Here is a 20750-nt window from a genome sequence, read left to right as displayed (position 1 = left end):
TACCCCTGCGAAATATTTTGGCCCAGCATCTCCCAAAATACGTGTGCAATGGAGAGAAACTACGAAAGGCGCACCCAGTTGGGGATCTGTGACTAGAACTGAACCCCAAAGCAGGCCATAAATTCAAACCATCTGTTTTCTGGTTAGAGTTTATGCCTCCCCGTGGGAATGAAGGAAGCCACACACACACACACCCTCCATACTGGGGTAGCATCCTTCCTGATGTCACAGTCAGCATTTCCACTCACACGTTCCTAGATGAGCAGAACACAGCTGAGCTAAGCAGAAGGCAGCATGGATAAAATAAGGTGAGGAAGTTTAGCTTACATCGCCGTTTTTAGCATCCATACAGTAAAAAAAAGAAGTGTTCAATATTGTAACAATTAACCACAGGCAACACAGCAGTGGTTCGAAGAGCCGTTTTGGAGGTTGCTTGCTCATTCATTCATTCCTGACATTTATAGCTTGCCATTTCCTCGAAGGCGCCCAAAGCAGCCTACATGATCCTCCTCCCCTCTACAACAATATTTATTATTATTTATTTAGAGTGTTTTTATCCCGCACCTCAGCCAAAAAAGGCTCTCGGAACGGCTTACAATTGATCACTAAAGAGAAGACTGTCCCTGCCCTCAGGCTTACATTCTAAAAAAGACACGACACACAAGGAAAAGGGGATGAGGAGGGAAGAGGGAGAAAATAAAAAGAAATTAAGGAGACTGTTCAGGCTGGTGGGAAGGCCCTGCTCCGTCCTCTGGAGGGGCAGGCCAACAGCTCCTTCTTCCCCACAGGATGAAGATGTTAGCCCTGTGTGTGTGGGGAGGTCCAACTGAAGCAGGTTCCGATGGTCTCTGCCCCCTCTCCAGTCTCCCTTGCTTCCCCACAGGGTAGAAGAAGAATGTGAGATAGGTCAGGCTGAGAGCCAGTGACTGACCCAAAGTCATCCAGTGAGCTTCAGGGCAAAGTGGGGACTAAAAGTTGGGTCCCCACAGAGTCCTAGTCCAATACTCTTAATGACTGCACCACACTGGCTCTCAAGATGATGTCCAAAATGGTACCCTAAACTTCCTGCCTCTAGAGGGCCTGGAGGCGTTCTAGACCTTTCTAGAAGGTCTAGAACATTGATGGTGCTATATATGTACATTGATGGTGCTATATAAATAAATAATAATAATAATAATAATAAGCCATGGCTCAGTAGCAGAGCAGCTGCTTTGCATACGGAAGGTCTGTGGTTTGATCCCGAGCGTCTCCAGGTAGGGCTGGGAAAGATTCCTGCCTGAAACCCCAGAGAGCCATGGCTTCCAGTCAGTGCTGACAATACTGGGCTAGATGGACCAGGCAGCTTCCTATGTTCCTACTGGACGTGGAATTGCTCAAGGTCAGGGTGACCATATGAAAAGGAGGACAGGGCTCCTGTATCTTTAACAGCTGTATTGAAAAGGAAATTTCAGCAGGTGTCATTTGTATATATGGGGAACCTGATGAAATTTCCTCTTCATCACAACAGTTAAAGGTGCAGGAGCTATACTAGAGTGACCAGATTTAAAAGCTGCACCTGCAGGTTTAAATGTTGTGATGAAGAGGAAATTTCACCAGGTTCCCCATATATACAAATGACACCTGCTGAAATTTCCTTTTCAATACAACTGTTAAAGATACAGGAGCCCTGTCCTCCTTTTCATATGGTCAGCCTACTCAAGGTTCCCCCCACCCAGCCCAAGGCAGTGCTTAAACATCTCACCTAGAAGAACTGAATCAACCCTAAATTAGGGTGACCATATGAAAAGGAGGACAGGGCTCCTGTAACTTAAACAGTTGTATTGAAAAGGGAATTTCAGCAGGTGTCATTTGTATATATGGAGAACCAGGTGAAATTTCCTCTTCATCACAACAGTTAAAGCTGCAAGTTCTCTGCCCTCTTTTAAATCTGGTCACTCTAGTATAGCTCCTGCAGCTTTAACTGTGGTGATGAAGAGGGAATTTCACCAGGTTGTCCGTATAAACAAATGACACCTGCTGAAATTCCCTTTCCTATACAACAGTTAAAGATACAGGAGCCCTGTCCTCCTTTTCATATGGTCACCCTACCTAAATAGAGCTTCAGCTATTGGGTGGTATAGAAATGCAATCAATCAATCAATCAATCAATTCTCTCTTTACCGGTGCAGAGCAATCCTAGACCTCAACACCCTTCCCTAGTTCATTCTTTTGCAGATGCATATCCTTGTGCTCCGCAAGGCTTTAGATAAACCATAAATCCCTTTATCTGTCAGGTTCAACAGCACTCCTTAATCCATCTTGTGTGCTTTGCAATAACTGGTCTGGAGGCACATCTGCACAGAGATTTTAAAAGTTGCCCAGATGTGCCAGCCTTTAATGTGCATGCAAACCCCGTAGCAACCCCTGGATAGAAATGCAGCTTCTGCCATGGTCCTCTTCATCTGCCCGGTGGTTTCCACCACAGAAAGGGATCTGCACAGGCCGCCTTGGCCACAAACATCTGCTCTCAAAGCTGGTGGAAAGGTCCTTTACTTTTTTCTTAAAGGGGGTGGTGTCTTCCAGTAGGATGCCCTTCCTACAGTTTAGCACTGATGTGCATGAGGTTTTCTGGTGGAAGGGCTCCAACAGTCCTGCAAACCCATGCGCCAACTGTAGCAGCTACCTGCAATGTGCAATCCTTGCAGTGTGGCACAGTGTGCAATTCCCAGATTGCCCCCTGCTCTGCTGGGGCCTCTTTCGACGCTACCTCCCCTCACGCAGCTGCTTGGGTGTCTTTTGCAGTTGATCCCGTTCTTGTGCCTCACCTTCAGACTGGGTCAGTAGACACAAGCTTGACACACAAGCATGGCGAGAGCTCAGGAATGCGAAGTGTGCATGTGCGTGTTTCCACAAGTAAACGCATGCGCACTGATGTGATCCTTACCGCATGGCATTATGGCACTATGGTCAACCTTGACTCAAGCACTCGGGCTCTGCTCAGCCTGGGGGCCACCCTCCCCAATCTCTTCCTACTTTTACTTATTCAACTTGAAGTTTTAAAACGGGGGGTTCCTCTTTCTGGCACATACATTTCTGGAAAGGCTCTGCGGGGCTGCAGTCCAACGGCGAACAGGGCCAAAGGCGGAAAGGAAAGGAAAGGAACCTCTCGTGCAAGCACTGAGTCATTGCTGACTCTTGGAGGGACGCCAGCTTTCGCTGACGTTTTCTTGGCAGGCCTTCTAGCGGGGTGGTTTGCCGTTGCCTTCCCCGGCCGTTATTACCTTTCCCCCAGCTAACTGGGTACTCATTTTACCCACCTCGGGAGGATGGAAGGCTGAGTCGACTGCCTGTTCCAACCATTTAGGAGGGGGGAAAGAGTATAAATGCAGGGAACCCCCCAAATGACGCATGGTTGGGGCCAGGGGAAGGAGGCATAGCCCTCTGGAGAAACCTAGAGGGCCGGAACAGGACCCTGGGCAGCTCTGATTTGGTCTGTGGGCCTGAGCTTGAACACTCCTGCTATATACTAACTGTGACCTGCTCCAAGGGTGGGGCCTTCTGTCGCCAAAATGGCACCATCCACATACAAGAAGGAGGTGCCCGTAGGCATGGGGGAACCGCAGGTTTTGCAGGAATACACAGAGAAAAAAATATTTAGGAAAGAAATTCTAAGGTGGTGGGGGGAACCCTAAATCAGTTCATTGAGGACTGAGCATGGTCAGTGGACCTGGGATGCTATCTAACTGTTGTGGGTGTGTGGATGGATTGAAGCATCCTAGGAAAGGACAGGGCTGGCTGTTCGACTGGGACGCTGAAGAGGAACACTCCACAGGCAATGCGTTGTTGCAGTTCCCACTCGGCCGCTGCATTTGCACTCCTTCCAAACCACTTCATTAGAAAGGTTTAAGCTCCTCGCAGGATAATAAACGCCGGCCTGTATCTAAAAGAACAGCTTGCCAACCATCGAAGTCAAGCACGCACTTCAAACCACGGGGCTCTCCTTGCTCCTCCGGCGTTGCCTCCTGCACTCCGGAACGAGCGCAAGCCGTTCGGACGGGGCTGACGCAGACCCGTCAGATGGCAGACGGCAAAGTGGGTCAGGCTGGGTTCATATCTGGTCCCTGCTCAGCCGCTGGAGGGAGGGGATTAAAAGACGGCAGAAAAGGCGCTCCCTCCCTCCTCCGATACTGAGCTCAGGCCGTGCTCTAAAAATACCTATGATCACACTGTGAGTTTCTCAGCTGATCCGTGATGACCGTGAACCAAAATCCCCCCCCCCGCCCCCCCCGCCACCACCTCCTGGGCTGGGATTACTGCTCACAGCACCAGTAGGTTGCGGCCGCCAGTGCTGTAAAAGAACCATCTGCCTGCTTGCTCCGTACAGTGCCCCTTGCTGGCCCAAGGAAAGTCAACAATTTAGGAAGGCCCTGCGTTCACCTCAGCCACACTTGCTGGGGGTCAGGACCACTAGTGGTGCCATTTTAGACCCTGGACTTCACGGTCTTAAAGGCCTTTAGATGGCCTTCATCAATTACTTCAATTGGGAATCGCTCATGTAACACTTCTCCATACACACGGACCACCACTATGGAGAGGCGGGCAAGAAAGAGTAAAACAAGCAAAGCCCCAAACAGAAATGTTTGCCAACCCTGACACAAAACGAAATACTCTGAGCACCTGTAATTTTGCATTTTAAACTCGCGACCAATGCCACGAAGGACAACCGGGACAAAAATGGAATTGGCTTCGGCTGCCCTGATGCTACACATATTTCCTTGGGGAAGGGATAATCTGCATTTACAGGAAAATAATAAAATGATCATCTGTAACTATGTACATGGTCCGCGATTAGAAAATGTTTTTAAAGTTAAGAAAGATGTGGTGCTGAAGCAATTATTATCTCCCCTGTTTGGATCTTGGCATACCTATGTGGGACCCAGTGGTGATGCTGAGCCCATTTGCCACAGCAGCTGGGATTGTTTAGTTTAGAAAACCGGTGAGTAAGGGTGGGGGGACACGATAGAGGTATACAGAAAAGGAGAACCGTTAAAGAAAAAGGAAGTTCTTGTTTCAAAGATTTTGATTGTCATATAGAATCATAGAATAGTAGAGTTGGAAGGGATCTATAAGGCCATCGAGTCCAACCCCTCGCTCAATGCAGGAATCCACCTTAAAGCATACCAGACAGATCGCTGCCCAGCTACATCTTGAAGGCCTCCAGTGTGGGAGAGCCCGCAACCTCACTAGGTAACTGGTTCCATTGTCGTATTGTTCTAACAGTCAGGAAGTTTTTCCTGATGTCCAGCTGGAATCTGGCTTCCTGTAACTTGAGCCCATTATTCCATATCCTACACTCTGCCCCCCCTCTGGGTGACCTTTCAAGTATTTGAAGGGTGCTCTCATGTCTCCCCTCAGTCTTCTCTTCTCCAGGCTAAACATGCCCAGTTCTTTCAGCCTCTCCTCAGAGGGCTTTGTTTCCAGTCCCCTGATCAACCTCGTTGCCCTCCTCTGAACATGCTCCAGTTTGTCTGCATCCTTCAAGTGTGGTGCCCAGAACTGGACACAATACTCAAGATGAGGCCTAACCAATGCCGAATAGAGGTGAACCAGTACCTCACACAAATGGGAAGCTATACTTCTATTAATGCAGCCCAAAATAGCATTTGCTTTTTTTGGGAGCAACATCACACTGTTGGCTCATATTCAGCTTGTGATCTACAACAATTCCAAGATCCTTCTCGTTTGTAGCATTGCTGAGCCAAGTATCCCCCATCTTGTAACTGTGCATTTGGTTTCTATTTCCTAGGTATAGAACTTGGCATTTATCTCTATTAAATTTCATTCTGTTGTTTTCAGGCCAGCACTCCAGCCTATCAAGATCACTTTGAACTTTGTTTCTGTCTTCCACGGTATTTGCTATCCCACTCAATTTTGTGTCATCTGCAAATTTGATAAGCATTCCCTGCACCTCCTTGTCCAAATCATTAATAAAAATGTTGAAGAGCTCTCTGGTCTCAGGACTGAGCCTTGCGGTACCCCGCTTGTTACCTCACCCCCGCCCCCCAGTTTGAGAAGGTACCATTTATAAACACTCTTTGAGTCTGATTCTGCAGCCAACTGCCAATACACTGAGGCCTTAGCTAGGCCTAGGGTTTATCCCGGGGTCGTCCCTGCCTGCTTCTGGGATATCCTGTGGGTCATTTACATGAACAGGGATGACCCCGGGACGATCCTGGGATAAACCTTAGGTCTAGCTAAGGCCCTAATAGTTGTTCCATCTAGCCCACTTTTAGCTAGTTTGCTAATCAGAATGTCCTAGAGTACTTTATCAAAAGTTTTGCTGAAGTCAAGATATATTATGTCCGCAGCATTCCCACAGTCCACAAGGAAGGTTACCTGATCAAAAAAATGATCAAATTAGTCTGGCAGGATATGTTCTTGACAAATCCATGCTGGCTTCTAGTACTCACTGCATTGTTTTCAAGGTGTTTACAGATCGACTTCTTTATAATCTGCTCCAAAAATTTCCCAGGGATTGATGTCAGACTAACTGGTCTGTAGTTCCCAGGTTCCTCTTTTTTTTTTTTGCCCTTTTTGAAGACAGGGACAATATTAGCCCTCCTCCAGTTGTCTGGCACTTCACCCATCTTCCATGATTTTGCAAAGATAATACCGTATTTCTTCGATTCTAAGACGCCATCGATTCTAAGACGCACCCCATTTTTAGAGATGTTTATTTGGGGGGAAAAGGGCATCTTAGAATCAAAGAAATACTTCCCTCACCGCCCAGCCAACCTCCTCCCCCCCCGTGCTTTCTTCTAATGGTTGTGTCCTTTTTTTTTTACCTCTGTGAGAGAAGAAACTGCCGTTTGCGCGGGAAGAAGGGGGGGCGTTGAAACAAAGAGTAAACTTAACTCTCCAGTCCCGCTCTTTACTTGTCTGTGCACCAGGGGACGACAACACGCAAGTGAGTCCCATGGAAATCGATGGGACTTACGAATAAATTTGCCTAACAAAAAACCAGGGGCTTACCCTCCCAGCTCCTCCTCGCTCGCATGGCTCGAGGCTGCTGCAGGAGCTTCCTCTTTTCCTCTTACCGTATTGCTTCGATTCTAAGACGCAGTCCATTTTTAGAACTGTTTATTTAGGGTAAAAAGTGCGTCTTAGAATCGAAGAAACACGGTAGACAGTGGCTCTGAGAGTTCTTCTGCCAGCTCCTTTATATCAATCTAAACTTTGGTAGTCATGTAATTTCTGGCATACTCGTATAATTAGCAAACTGGTTTGTAATTGAGATTGGCATGTAATTTTTAATTGAGATTTATTTATTTTTAATCTTTATTTTTAATCTTCATTTTATTGTCAGCCGCCTAAAGTACCATTTTTTTTTGGCAGGAAGCCGGGATATGAATAGAATAAAATAAAGCAGAGAAAAAGTCTAGTGGCCTGCATTCCCCTGAACACTCACATCATTCTCCCTTTCTCTCTCTCTCTTTCATTTTATCCTCCAGTTTTTTTCCATCTTTGCATTTGCGACGTGCGGCAGCTATACCGGAGAATTCACCCTGAGTGTCGAATGCCCCAACAAGAATGAGAGTGATCTCGATATAGATGTGCAGTTCTCATATCCCTTCCGGTGAGTTGGACCCTAGAAAAATAAGAATACAAGAACGTAAGAAGAACCCTGCTGGATCAAACCCAAGTCCCCCTAGTACAGCGTTCTGTTCACACGATGACCAACCAGATGCTTGTGGGAAACCCACAACAGGACTCTCCCGTCCATGTCCTCCAGCAACACATCTGCCTCTGATATTGGAGGTAGCATACAGCCATCAGGACACACCTGAACGTTTGCCCTAGTATTATCCGCCTCCATTTACTTAGTGTTTGAAAGCCTTACGTTTCATTCATCTTCACACCTCTCCCCGGAATCGCTGTTTCCCCCCCCTCCACCCCACAGATCTCAATTGTACCTCCCCTTACAATCTATTGGTTGTTCGCAGGGACACCTCACCCTGGCACGCCCCCTCCCTTTCATCAGCAATGCCGCCCGCTCTCAGAACACCGGATTAAGTACGATGGAATAAAAATACATGTAGAGGGTCGAGCGCATTGCTGGGAAAACCGTTCCTTCCCTGCACTTGGAAACCTCACAAAAATGGGGGGGTGGGAGAGGCGAGATCAGGGCAGGACATCTGAGTCCTTTGTATGCAACACACCGTGACAGCAGGCTATAACGCTGGCGTGATGGAGCTCTAATAGCCATTGATAACCTTCTTTTTAAAGCGATCCAAATTGGCAGCCTTCACTACATATTGTGGAAGTGAATTCCATAGTGAAATCATGCAGCACTCTGCTGTGGTGTTTACTATAATGGACAAGCAAATGGGTGGGCAGCAGGTGTTAACTCACAAGATACGTTCTCTGGATACAGAGCAGAACCGATCACATCCAAGAAGACCAGGCACGGGGGGGCAAGAAAGAGATATTACAGAAAACCCGTGGCTACTGCCAAAGAACCCAAGCCCCAGATTTTGTTGTTTTGGCCTACAACTCCCACAGTCCCTTTCCATTGGCTATGCTAGCTGGAGCTGATGGGAGTTGCAGTCCAAAGTGTCATGTGGCGGCGTGTTTTCCATAAACGAATTGTGCATTTAGGTCAGGGATGGGAAACTGTTTTGGCCTACAACTCCCATCAGCACCAGCCAGCATAGCCGATGGAGAGAGATCGTAGGCGCTGTGGGCCAAAACACCTGGAGAGCCACAACTTGTCCTCCCCTGCTTTAGATGAAGACATGCTTTTTACTTGTCTACCCTTAACTTACTGCTCATCAGTTCCACTGGATGATCCCAATTTCTAGTGCAATAAAACAAGATAAAACTTATCTCTCTCTCTCTCTGAATCATTCACATTTTATTATCCCAGTCCTGACTCCCCTTAGTGATAAATATAAAGACTACAAAGTCAGTGTTTCTTAGCAAAGAATTTGGGCTACCTTAGTGTAGTATTAAAACAACCACCCAGATTACCTACAGCTCTGACGTAACGATCATCCCATGTGTGTGGACCCCTGTCATACCTTCTTCCACCCTCTTCTCCCCCTTACAGGCTCCATCAGGTGTATTTTGATGCTCCAGCTTGTAAAGGGACCGAGCAGGAGAAGGTTTTCTTGATCGGAGACTGCTCCTCTTCCGCCGAATTCTTTGTCACCGTTGCGGTCTTCGCCTTCCTCTACTCCCTTGCTGCCATTGTCGTTTATATCTTCATGCAGGACAAGTACAGGGAGAACAACAAGGGCCCCATGATTGTGAGTGTCCGATGCAACGCATGCGTGAGATGTAAGAACCAACGTGGGGTAGTGGTTGGACTGGGAGATCCAGGGTCAAGTACCCCTTGATCATAAAGCTCATTGAGTGACTTTGGGCGAGCCACTAATTCTTAGCTTAACTAATTCTTAGCCTAACTTACCTCACAGGGTTGTTGTGAGAGGAGGAGGATCAGCTAAGCCACCTTGAGTTGCTTGCAAGAGGGGAAAAAAGGTGTAATATAAATGTAATAATAAATGACTAGATACCATGACAGGATTGCCAATGGCCATTTAAGCAACTGCCTGAAACCTTGACACTCCCAAATGACCAATGTGCAGGAGCAGCCAGGGAGTTTGTCCAGAAGGAATTGCAGGAAGGTCTCAACCAGGAGGCCTGCAGGGGTAGTATCCAAGCCAGAGCTGAGTTTCTGCAACATGGAGCTGTTGCAGCTGGGGACTGACCATTTAATAGTGGACCTGATGGCTCCACCTCCTCCTAGGCCTTCTCAGGACACTGGTCTGAAGCACACATGGGACTTGCCACCTCCTCCCAAGGAGGCAAGCATAGAGGCCTTGGGTGACTGAACAGGCACTACGTTTCTGGTTCTGAGCTTTGGTCTGAATCCGGGGGCGGGGAACTGTCCCAACAGCCAACATTGGATCACTTACAGCCTTCTTAGAGTATCATCAGAGTGGTAGATTTGGTTCTCCTTCAGGAGGTATTGACTCCCCAGGCTCCCTGTTTGCTGTGGGGTGATGCCATTAGGGTGACCAACTGTCAGGATTTCCCCGGATTTGTCCTGGTTTTTGTTCTTTCCATGGTGTCAGGGGGGATTTTCTATCATTTTCAATAATGTCCTGGAATGACACACCTTCCCCTTTAAGGCTGCCTTTAGCATGGCAGGAGGGAATGACATGCTTTCTTGAGGCACATCATTCCCCCACCCCGAGCTCCAATTGAGGTCTTAAAGGGGAAAGTGGGTCATTCGTGGACATTATAGAAAAGGCCCCAATTGGAGTGGATGGTGGTGGTGCAGAATGAAATCCTTTCCCCTCCTCCACTCCAATCGGGTTCTTTAAGGTGGCGGGGGAATAATGTACTTTCTGCAGGACTCAGAAAGCTGCTTCCCCACACACATACTAGGTGTCCTCTTTTTTGGTTTCCCAAATATGGTAACCCTAGATGCCATAGGCTCCTGCTCCTCCTTCTCTTCAGAGGAGGTCTTTTTGCGTTTGGAGTCCAAACACTGGCAGATTCTAAGAGCTCTTTCAGACGGGAGAAATCGCATTTCCTTACCGTCACTTTTGCTTCTTGCTGCTCTCCTGAGAGACTAGAAGAATGGCCCATTCAGTGTAGTGGGACATCGCCCTCTAGTGGGCGTTTGGAGCAAAACGTCTCCTGCTCAGGGCAGGAAATAGCGACAAATGGTGCTATAGCTCAGAAGAGTCATGGTTTTTTGAGGATTATTTTACAACGAAAGCAATGGCAGAAGGAGATCAGCAGGAGACGTGCAGGAGGAACATGGTGTCGTGAGTAGCCAGTCACAAGTGTGTGGTGAAATGCTCGTCTGAAGAAGCTCTAACACCTCATTATCAATCAGTCATGTTCTGGACAGCCATGGCTGTAACCCTTTTTTCTTTTCTTTTTCCTCTTGCAGGATTTTGTGGTCACGGCTGTGTTCACCTTCATATGGTTGGTGAGCTCCTGTGCTTGGGCCAAGGGCCTTTCCGACGTCAAGGCGGCCACCGACCCTGACAATGTGTTCAAAGGCATGGGCGTGTGTGAGAAAAAAGGCGTCAAATGCGAGGAAATACGGGAGCCGGTCACCTCTGGCCTCAACACCTCTGTGGTTAGTCCTCCAAACCACCCGAATGGGGCATTGGAAAATACATGCATGTTTCTGCGTGTCCATATGTGTGTGTACTTCACGTGTGAATTTTGTACTGTGTACTTTTGACCATTCTGATACTGCAGATGTTCCCACATGCTTTTTTGTAGTGTATGTGTGCGTTTCCCCACAAAGATCTATTCTCTATATTTTGAAGGCACGTTCATTTGTCCATCTAAATTTCTTAGGGCTGCAAATCCTTCATGTGTTTACTCACTGTGTTCAACAGGGCTCCATTGTTCAACAATTCATTGTTCAACAATTATTTCATGGATAATTGTTTTCAGGGGAAATGCTTTTGTTCCATGATAGCACAAAAACTTACTAACTCCCTCTGCTGGCCTTAATTTGCACAGATCCCAGGATACCACTCTTGGAATGTCCCAGAGCCATATCCTGTGGGTCTTGATGCTCTAACCGTGGCTTAAAGCGTTGTGTGCGACAGCACGGCTTGTGGTTAGTGCTAAGCTCAGAGAACCGCAGTTTCGCTAGCCACAGAACCTGAAGTGTCGCCTGAACAGGCCCATTGCGTGGGGTGGTTTTGACTACAGCCACTTTGGGCTCCTGTCCCCAACCCTACGAGCACGCCCCTGGAAGTTATGCCACGAGGGAAGGTTTTCCATGAAGGAAAAATTTTTTTCATCCCTCAAGTTGGAAAAATTATTTATTTATTTATTTATTACAATTATATACCGCCCCATAGCCGAAGCTCTCTGGGTGGTTTACAACAGTTAAAAATGGTAAACATTAAGAAGTATGCAATTTTTTTAAAAAAAAAACCCATCAGAAACATAAAAACAACAGTATAAAAACAACAGTATCCATTTAAAAACAACAATTCTGGGGTCCCGTTGTTAAATGCTGTTAAAACGCTGTTAAAATGTTAAAATGCCTGGGAGAAGACAAAAGCCTTGACCTGGTGCCGAAAATATAACTATGTTGGCACCAGGCAAGCCTCACCGGGGAGATCATTCCACAGTCGGGGGGCCACCACTGAGAAGGCTCTCTCCCTTGTTGCCATCCTCTGAGCTTCTTTCAGAGTAGGCACTTGGAGGAGGACCTTAGATGTTGAGCGTAGCGTACAGGTAGGTTCATGTTGGGAGAGGCGTTCCATCAGGTATTGCAGTCCCAAACCATGTAGGGCTTTATAGGTTAAAACCGGCACCTTGAATTGGGCTCAGAAACGTATAGGCAGCCAATGCAAGCGGGCCAGAATCGGTCTTATATGCTCAAACCTCCCTGTTCCAGCTATCAATCTGGCCGACGCATTTTGCACAAGCTACAGCTTTCGAACTGTCTTCAAAGGCTGCCCCATGTAGAGGGCGTTGCAGTAATCTAATTTGGAGTTTACCAGAGTATGGACAACTGAAGCTAGGTTATCCCTGTCCAGATAGGGGCGTAGCTGGGCGTAGTTGTCCCCCACTCCTGAATTATGGCTTTCAGAGTTAGTTGGAGGTTTTCTAACCTGCTTGTATAGGGTAAGAAGACGGCAGTGATGACTGTACTTATGCTAATTTTCAGAAAAAGGAGCCATGTTAGGGTGAATGCAGAGTTGGATTTGCTCTTCAGTCGATGACTGTAAGTGATGGTTTTCTCCGTATGTGTGAATCAGCCATTGTAGATCAAACAGTCAAGAGCACCTCAAACACAACACTTTCCAATTGTAGATTTGCTGGATTTCCTTTCAATTAGCCAATGCAGCCAGTGAAATAGTGGCAGCGGGTGGGAGGTAGGGGCTGCTGTCCTTGAAGCGGTGGCCCTGGGGGAGGAGAGCCTCCTGCCCTTATCAGCAGGTGTCATGATATGCCGTCCCCGGCACTTGCTGCTTGGCCAACTGCGACCTTCTGCCCCATCTCAGCAGCTGAATTGGCCAACTGAGATGCAAAGCGAGTCTCTGGATTGCTGATCTGACAACCTAGGCTATCATTTGTGCAGCTGCCTAAATGCCTTTTGACATGAGGCTTCTATTGTGCACTTGCTCACTCACTGTAGTTTGCAGTTCCTTTACGCAACAGGGCCACTCCCCTTCTTTGCATTTTTTTTCTCCTAATGAGGCCTAATGAGGAAAGGCCGGTATCTCCTGAATGGTGCCATGAAATCCTCTCTGCGGAATTGCACAATTCCGCTATACCACGGTGCCATCTAGTGTTTGTATAATGAATTGTATAGAAAGGCAGAGAGAGAGAGAGAGAAAACCCTCTGGAAAAAAGCACGTGCAAAGGGGCCAATCTTAATGATCCAAAGAATCCATAAACAGAAGCCCCAGTAAAAGTGTAGGATCAAAGCCTCACGAAGAAATGCCCTAAGTGATGAGACACCCATCTGCTGAATAGGCTTGTATAAATCAGCCCCTCTGTTTGCAACAGCTAAAAGAAAAGTTGCTGCTTTTTTGCACATGTAACCGTTGCTGGGATCTTTTCCACCATGGGAGCAGAATGGCTGTACCCACATTAGGTGTGATCCACTCAAGACTAAGTACTCATGAGTAAGGAAGCCTACGATGCTTATCCATTCAGAGAAGTGGCTTTCAAACAGTGTTGCAGGCAGGGAGCAATATTTTGTTGTTGCAAAACTTCATTCCCTTTGCCCCTCGATACTTTGAGAATTACAGCTAAGCTCAAATGGATCAGAGCGTTCTGAAGAGGGGTGGTGGCAGATGGCATCAGCGTCCCTGCTAATAAAAAAGTGCCGGTCATGCGTCCCTGTGAGTCCTAGTTCCACTGTACCACTGACTGTGCAACTTCAGGGTGGTGGCGGCCTAGGGCCAGGGTAAGCAGATCAGCAGCTACCGGATTTCTGACTCCCAGTTGTTAATCAATGGCCTGGTTTACACATAATGAGTTGTAAGTATGGGTTGTTATTGAATCATGGATTGTCATTGTGTGGTTTAATTATGGATTTGGACCATGAACAATCCAGGAAGAGAATCCACGGTTTATTATTGGGTTGTGAACTTTGGCTACACAAGCACATGGAATAAAGCACCAACATCATGTTGTTGTAGTTCTTGTTGTTGTTATATTTCTTAGATGCCTTTCTCAAAAAATGGACTCAAGGCAACTTACAATAATACTAAAACTTGCAAAAGTTTATCAATAAAATACCACCCATGATACAATTAAAATATCTGTGACAACCATCAACTATTCAACTGATGCATTATCATTTGCCATCAAATGCCTGGAAATAAAGGAAAGTCAACCTGGGCATGATCTACACGTTGTACTGAAGGCGCTTGCATGCACCCCCAGTACGCCCCCAAAACGATGGTGTAGATTCTGCCTACCTGCAGCCCAGAAGAGACGGAGGAGGAGGCGGCGGCAAGGACGAGGCCGGATTCCCCAGCCTCCTCCTCCTCCGTCTCTTCTGGGCTGCAGGTAGGCAGAATCTACACCATCGTTTTGGGGGCGTACTGGGGGCGCATGCAAGCGCCTTCAGTACGACGTGTAGATTCCCTCCTGGTGTCAAAAAGATGACAATGTTGGTACCAGGCAAACCTTGCTGGGGAGAGCATTCCACAACTGGGGGGGCACCACCAAAAAGGCCCTCTCCGTTGTTGCTATCCTAGCCTACCAACCTACCTCGAAGGAGGCCCTCAGATGCCCAGGAGAGGCAGTATGAACCTGGAGCTTTGAGACATGGTTTGCTTTTGCTTTCCCTCCCCACCCCACCCCACCCCAGCCCACCAACAAGGCTGTACTGCTTCAGATGGGCTACAGATGCCACACTGTTCTTAACTGCCCTTTCTCTACCTTGTCTTCATTTTATCCCCCAGGTCTTTGGCTTCCTGAACTTGGTGCTCTGGCTGGGGAACATGTGGTTCGTGTTCAAAGAGACAGGCTGGAGCGCCCCCTTCATAAAGTACCCCCCTGCTCAGGAGAAGCCACCAGCACCCGAAACCTATGCTGATTCCTACAACCAAGCCCCAGGCTATGGACAGCAGGACACGTATGGGCAGCAGGGTGGCTACCAGCCCGATTACAGCCAGCAGGGAGAATATGGCCAGCAAGGGGGCTACGTCCAAGGCGGGCCCACTTCCTTTGCAAACCAGATGTAGGCGGGTGAGTTACAAAGATCTAGCTGGCTGGGATGGGGGACAGGGAGGCGGTGTTCTTCTTTCATCCATAGGCAGAGCTGTGAATGAGAAAATTCCGTGCAAGGGGGCCTGAATTCTGCCATCTGTACATGCATTAGGCAAGCGCACCTGCATAATTACTCTATCATACTGGGAAAGAAGGCACATGGGGCTGACTCTCCTTGTACACCCTCTTTTCCAGCACTCCGGGTTCTGCTAGAAAGCAGGGCACACAAGGAGAGTCATCCTTGCATGCCCGGTTTCCCAGCAAAATCGGGAAAGAGGGTGTATGGGGTTGATTTCCCTTGCATGTCCTGCGTGGTGGAATTCAGGGGCCAGGGCAACTGGGCAACTGGGGCAGGCCACACAGATGACCTCAAGAGTCAAATGTGACCCACCCTACCTTAAAAAAATAGGTGGCAGCCAGCCTCAATTCGGAAGCAGCTTAGTGGAGTTTGATTTCTTAAAAGACTTTTGCATACTCCGCTCCACCCTGGAAACCACTCATACTCAGGCAGCCAAATACACCAAATGTCTGAACCTGCGGTTCCTCTCGTACTGAGCAGGATTACTAGCGTAACTCACTTCAGGGCCAGGCCTACAAAGCGGCCTAGCATTTTGCAAGGCCTGTAATGATGCCGTGGCCGGGGGCACTCCCTCTCCCACGTTGCTTGGCCAGGGAGAGGCTGCCAGGATCTGCAGGAGCCCTGCCCTCTTTTGTATCTGGTCCCTCTAGCTAGGGCTAGGGGAATGGGATGGGACCCCACAGGGCTGGGTTTGGCCTCCAGGCCTGAAGTTCTGCACTCCTCTCCTGGAAGTTGACCCTACTGGGCCTCCAGAGAGACCCTTCAAAGTTCTGTTCGTATGCTTTGTCAGCGTGCCCACGTATCTTTTCTCTCTCCCTCTCTCTCCACAGGTCCCTACCCCACAGTAGGAGGCGTTGTGAGGAGGAAGCCGCCATCCGGTCCCTGCACCCCCTTCTCCCCTTGTGCAGGGGAAAGGGGGGCTCGTGGGTGCTCACACTGGGAGGGGGCTGGCGGGGTCCCTCCCCCAGGATGAATGTAGATGTTCGTGCTGTTTATATATATATATTATATATATATGAGAAACTACAACTAGAGGTAGACCGCCCCCTCTCCCACGCCCCATTGCCTCATGCGCGCACACACAACACACACTGCCCTACACATCATTGCCCACCCCAGGACAGCTCCTTGACACCCCCCCCCTCATCACCCCCAGGCCTTTGCCCTCCAAGCTTCCCAGCTAAAACTAGCAATCCTTTCCCCTCTTGAACCTACCGATTTCCTTCCCCGTACCCCATGAATCCGTCCCCCCCCAATTCAATATTACGGAAGGCGTTGCATGACTCTTGCCATTCCTTGACACCCACCCCCCCAACTCATGGCTAACCCCCCCTCCATCTCCCCTCTGCATGCCCTTGATGAAAGCAAGTTGGTCATGGCGGGGGGGGGAGGGGGTCTGAGGTTGGGGGCAACCTGGATGCTATCTTGAGTGTCTGAATGCCAGGCAGTGTTAAGGTTTAGGGAGTTTGGGGTTCAGTCCACTATCCAGCACTTCAATTAAGGTTTTTCACACACACACACACACACACTTCAGTTCCAGCCACCGCCCTCCCTGCTCCTCAGTATTTGGGGAGTCAGGATAGAGGTCAGCCTAAATCTTGGGGTACTCCTCTCCTGCTTCCCTTTCCTGCTGCTCCGTTTTGGGGATGGAGAAACAGGTGAGCTTAAAAGGGATCCACGGCATTGGGGTGCTTGATCTGGTTTTGAAGGGGTGTGTGTTTTTCATCTCCTCCGAAGGTTTTATCCTAGTAGGGAAGCAAAATGCGGGTGGGGGGTGCTGCTCCTAAGTGAGCTGTCTTTCTGGGGTCAGAACCCTGTTATTTCCCCTAATACCAGCATGTATGCCACAATTACTAGTACAGCTGGGGCCCACAGTTTGGGGTCGGGGGGGCTGTGGGGGAGACTTTCACTACCCACCCCCCTTCCCTGTGCTTTCTCTAAGCGCTCTTTCTCTCTTCTGTAATTTAACCTTCCTCTCTGATTGGACTAAGGCAGCCTAGTCAATATAGTTAAGTGTGGATTCACCTTGACACCTTTTATCCACACGATCAGGGGTGGGGTGGGGGTCACAGTCCAAACCCTTTCAGTGCATGGCTGTCTCGAGCCCTGCATCAGAGCACGCACACCCTCCCCACAATTACTTGCAGGAGGTTGTTTGGAGCTGCCACTGACCGCACAACTTAGCAGGATCATCATGGAGGCAAGAGACTTTATGGAAAGGGCCCCTCCCCGCAGGGCCGGTGCAAGCAGCTGCCGTGTTCTGAGCAGTCCTGGCGGCTCCGACCTGCACAGGCCCAACATGGAGCCAATAGATGACGCAAGCGGCGCTTCCCAGGTCACACAGTTTTCACCAGGTCGCGGGCCTGCTGGCATCTCCACACAAGCCGCCCAGACTGAGCTCCTGAAGAGGACCGGTAGGGCAAATGGCGGTTCTAATCCACCCTGAAGATTATGAAAAAGGGACAGTGCGCCAGTTATTCCGAAATAATTAACGCAGATTAGTAGGGGTGTGATCTTGTGTGCTTGGGCATCACGTTGTGAGCTTGGTTCCATCTGGGGTTACTACCAAGTAAATTGGTTTAGGATCTGAATAATGTTAATATCTCTTTTCTCTCTCTCTTCTGCCCCCCATCTCCAATTTATTTTATCTGATTTGTCCTTCCATCACTCTTTCCCCCCTTTTCTCTATACCTCTCTATTTTTCTCATCTTTACTAGTTATTGGTCTTCTCTATTAATCTTCCCATTCATCCATCCTTAGGCCTAAATTCCTGCGCCTCTTCTCTTAGTCTACAATCCGTGGCCTCCAAACCGACCTATTTTCCATAGCAGCCAAAGCTTCCCCCCAGACCTCTGCCCCCCACCCGCCCCCAGTCCAGCCTATCCCCATCCCCAGTGGCACTCTGACTATATATTACTCAGTGTCTGTGTATCTGATCGTGCCGTAATTGTGCGTTTCGGTTTGTCCGGCTCTTTGCCCTGGTCGATATCGTGTGATTTTTTCTTCCATCTTTAAATGACAAAACTACCAACGACAACAGCAGCAAAATGACAGGAAAAATATGCATTAACCCCCCCAAATCTGCCCCCCTCGCCCCAAAAGGTATAGAGAAAAAATGGATAAAAACCAAATAAAAAGAGAAAGAAAATGTATTTAAAAACTAAATGTTTGGACTGGATTTATTTCATGTTCTTATCATGTCTTACATCCGTGTCTCCTAAACTCAAAATAAGACTGCACTAGACACCTCTGTGTTCTGCACATGACCACCACCTGTGCCCTGTCCCAGCTTTGTACACCTGCTCAGGTATTCATACATTCAGGTAAGTCAAAATCATCAAGTGATGATGATAACACTCTTCATGATAACACTTCATGATAACACTCTTCAAATACTTAAAAGGTTGCCACACAGAGGAGGGCCAGGATCTCTTCTCGATCCTCCCAGAGTGCAGGACACGGAATAACGGGCTCAAGTTAAAGGAAGCCAGATTCCGGCTGGACATCAGGAAAAACTTCCTGACTGTTAGAGCAGTGTGACGGTGGAATCAGTTACCTAGGGAGGTTGTGGGCTCTCCCACACTGGAGGCATTCAAGAGGCAGCTGGACAAGCATCTGTCAGGGATGCTTTAGGGTGGATTCCTGCATTGAGCAGGGGGCTGGACTTGATGGCCTTGTAGGCCCCTTCCAACTCTGCTATTCTATGATTCTATGATTCTATTAAACCACGTGTTTGCACTTGTGAATCAGCCCTATGTGTCCCTTCCTAGGAAGACAGGATTACCATGCCTCTTGAACAGAAACCCAATGCTATACCATAGCATAGCTCTTTTTACCTCTTTCTTAGCTTGTGGTTAGAAAAAAAGCAATGACTTCCAGCTCCCTACATTTTGAGTTATCTAATCTCCAGGGGACGCTGTTGACTCTGATGTCAGTGGAGTGGTGAATCTAAGATGGAGGCTAGTGGTTCCAATGTCAGTGCGGCAGTAAATCCGCTCCAGGTTTCAGTCAGAACTCTAAAGGGGCGATCTAACCTTGGATATCTCCTTTAGAGTTCTGATTGAAACCCGAAGCGGATTCACCACCCCACTGACATTGGAGCCACCAGCTTCCACTGCCAATCTACACAAGTTGCAGCCACAACCCGCCAATTCCATCGCAGCTAACAAGGTCTATATTAGTTGTCCCTTCCGTAATGATTCATACAGTCATGCTAGGTCACTGTGACATATGTTTAGAAAAGCCTTGGAATTTCCTTCTGGCTGTTGCAGTAAGGCTTCATTCCTTTGGCCTGCTTGTTCTTTCCTCTAGTGTATTTGTTTTTCTTCTGCCCCCTGGGAGTGCTTAGCTTGAGACACCTGAATATCTCCACTCTGCAGGCACCTGTGCTTGGGGCACCATCCTTGCGTCTACTGTGTGGTTATGGCTCCCTAAACACTGGATTATGTGAACTACCGTATTTCTTCGATTGTAAGACGCCATCGCTTGTAAGACGCACACTAATTTCAGTACCACCTACAGAAAAAAACAACCCTAAGACACACGCGCGATTCTAAGACGCACTCCATTTTTAGAGATGTTTATACGGGGGGAAAAGTGCGTCTTAGAATCGAAGAGGAGGAGGGCCAGGATCTCACACAGAGGAGGGCCAGGATCTCTTCTCGATCCTCCCAGAGTGCAGGACACAGAATAACGGGCTCAAGTTAAAGGAAGCCAGATTCCGGCTGGACATCAGGAAAAACTTCCTGACTGTTAGAGCAGTGCGACAATGGAATCAGCTACCTAGGGAGGTTGTGGGCTCTCCCACACTAGAGGCCTTCAAGAGGCAGCTGGACAAGCATCTGTCAGGGATGCTTTAGGGTGGATTCCTGCATTGAGCAGGGGGTTGGACTCGATGGCCTTGTAGGCCCCTTCCAATGCTGTTCTATGATTCTATGAAATAGGGTAATATGGAAAAGGGAGATTATGTTTTGGATGGGTTCTTACTACGGTTGCCAAATATGGGGTGGGCTGTTTATTTATTGTTTTGTTTGCTTGTGTGAAGTTTTTGTCCTGTCCTGCAGCCAAAAATGTTCCCAGAATGGGTTACATAACCCATCATGGCTTAAAGTGACGTTCGAATGCAGTCCCCTTCCAACAGGCGGACAGTCTACTCTAACACTTTGCTAACATGATCTGGAGAAATCAGCAAGGTGAAGCTTTCCAAGGCATGGAGATAAACATTACCACTTGCTGAAAACTATAGATCGTCAAGCTGCTTTTAAAGGCACAGGGTCTAGTTGAAAAGTTGGCAAACCTTTACTTTAGAGCAGAGACACACTGACTTTCTAGGCCCTTCCAGGCTTCATTTAAGGTTAAAGACAAATGAGTATTAAACAAAAACCACAATACAGATTCAAACCTACATGGGCTG

At 48.1% G+C, this 20750-nt stretch overlaps 2 protein-coding genes across 2 annotated transcripts in view; one reads left to right on the top strand and one right to left on the bottom strand.

Moving 5' to 3' along the window:
* The window catches only part of SYP (synaptophysin), a 28396-nt gene extending 11964 nt beyond the window's left edge, over positions 1-16432 (top strand). The window contains exons 3-7 of the mRNA XM_063119131.1: positions 7491-7615; positions 9089-9287; positions 10946-11137; positions 14952-15237; positions 16168-16432. Coding sequence (XP_062975201.1) covers positions 7491-7615; positions 9089-9287; positions 10946-11137; positions 14952-15233 — 798 coding nt within the window. The 3' untranslated portion in view covers positions 15234-15237; positions 16168-16432. The remainder of the gene's footprint in view (positions 1-7490; positions 7616-9088; positions 9288-10945; positions 11138-14951; positions 15238-16167) is intronic.
* The window catches only part of TREX2 (three prime repair exonuclease 2), a 30898-nt gene continuing 17411 nt past the window's right edge, over positions 7264-20750 (bottom strand). Inside the window, exon 3 of the transcript XR_010025156.1 lies at positions 7264-7627. The gene's annotated coding sequence lies outside the window, so the exon portion shown is untranslated. The remainder of the gene's footprint in view (positions 7628-20750) is intronic.

The sequence above is a fragment of the Elgaria multicarinata genome, chromosome 3 (genome assembly GCF_023053635.1).
Source record: "Elgaria multicarinata webbii isolate HBS135686 ecotype San Diego chromosome 3, rElgMul1.1.pri, whole genome shotgun sequence".
In the NCBI taxonomy this organism is placed as follows: Eukaryota; Metazoa; Chordata; class Lepidosauria; order Squamata; family Anguidae; genus Elgaria; species Elgaria multicarinata.
The sequence above is the reverse complement of the archived record's forward strand: the minus strand, read 5'-3'. Positions and strand labels throughout refer to the sequence as shown.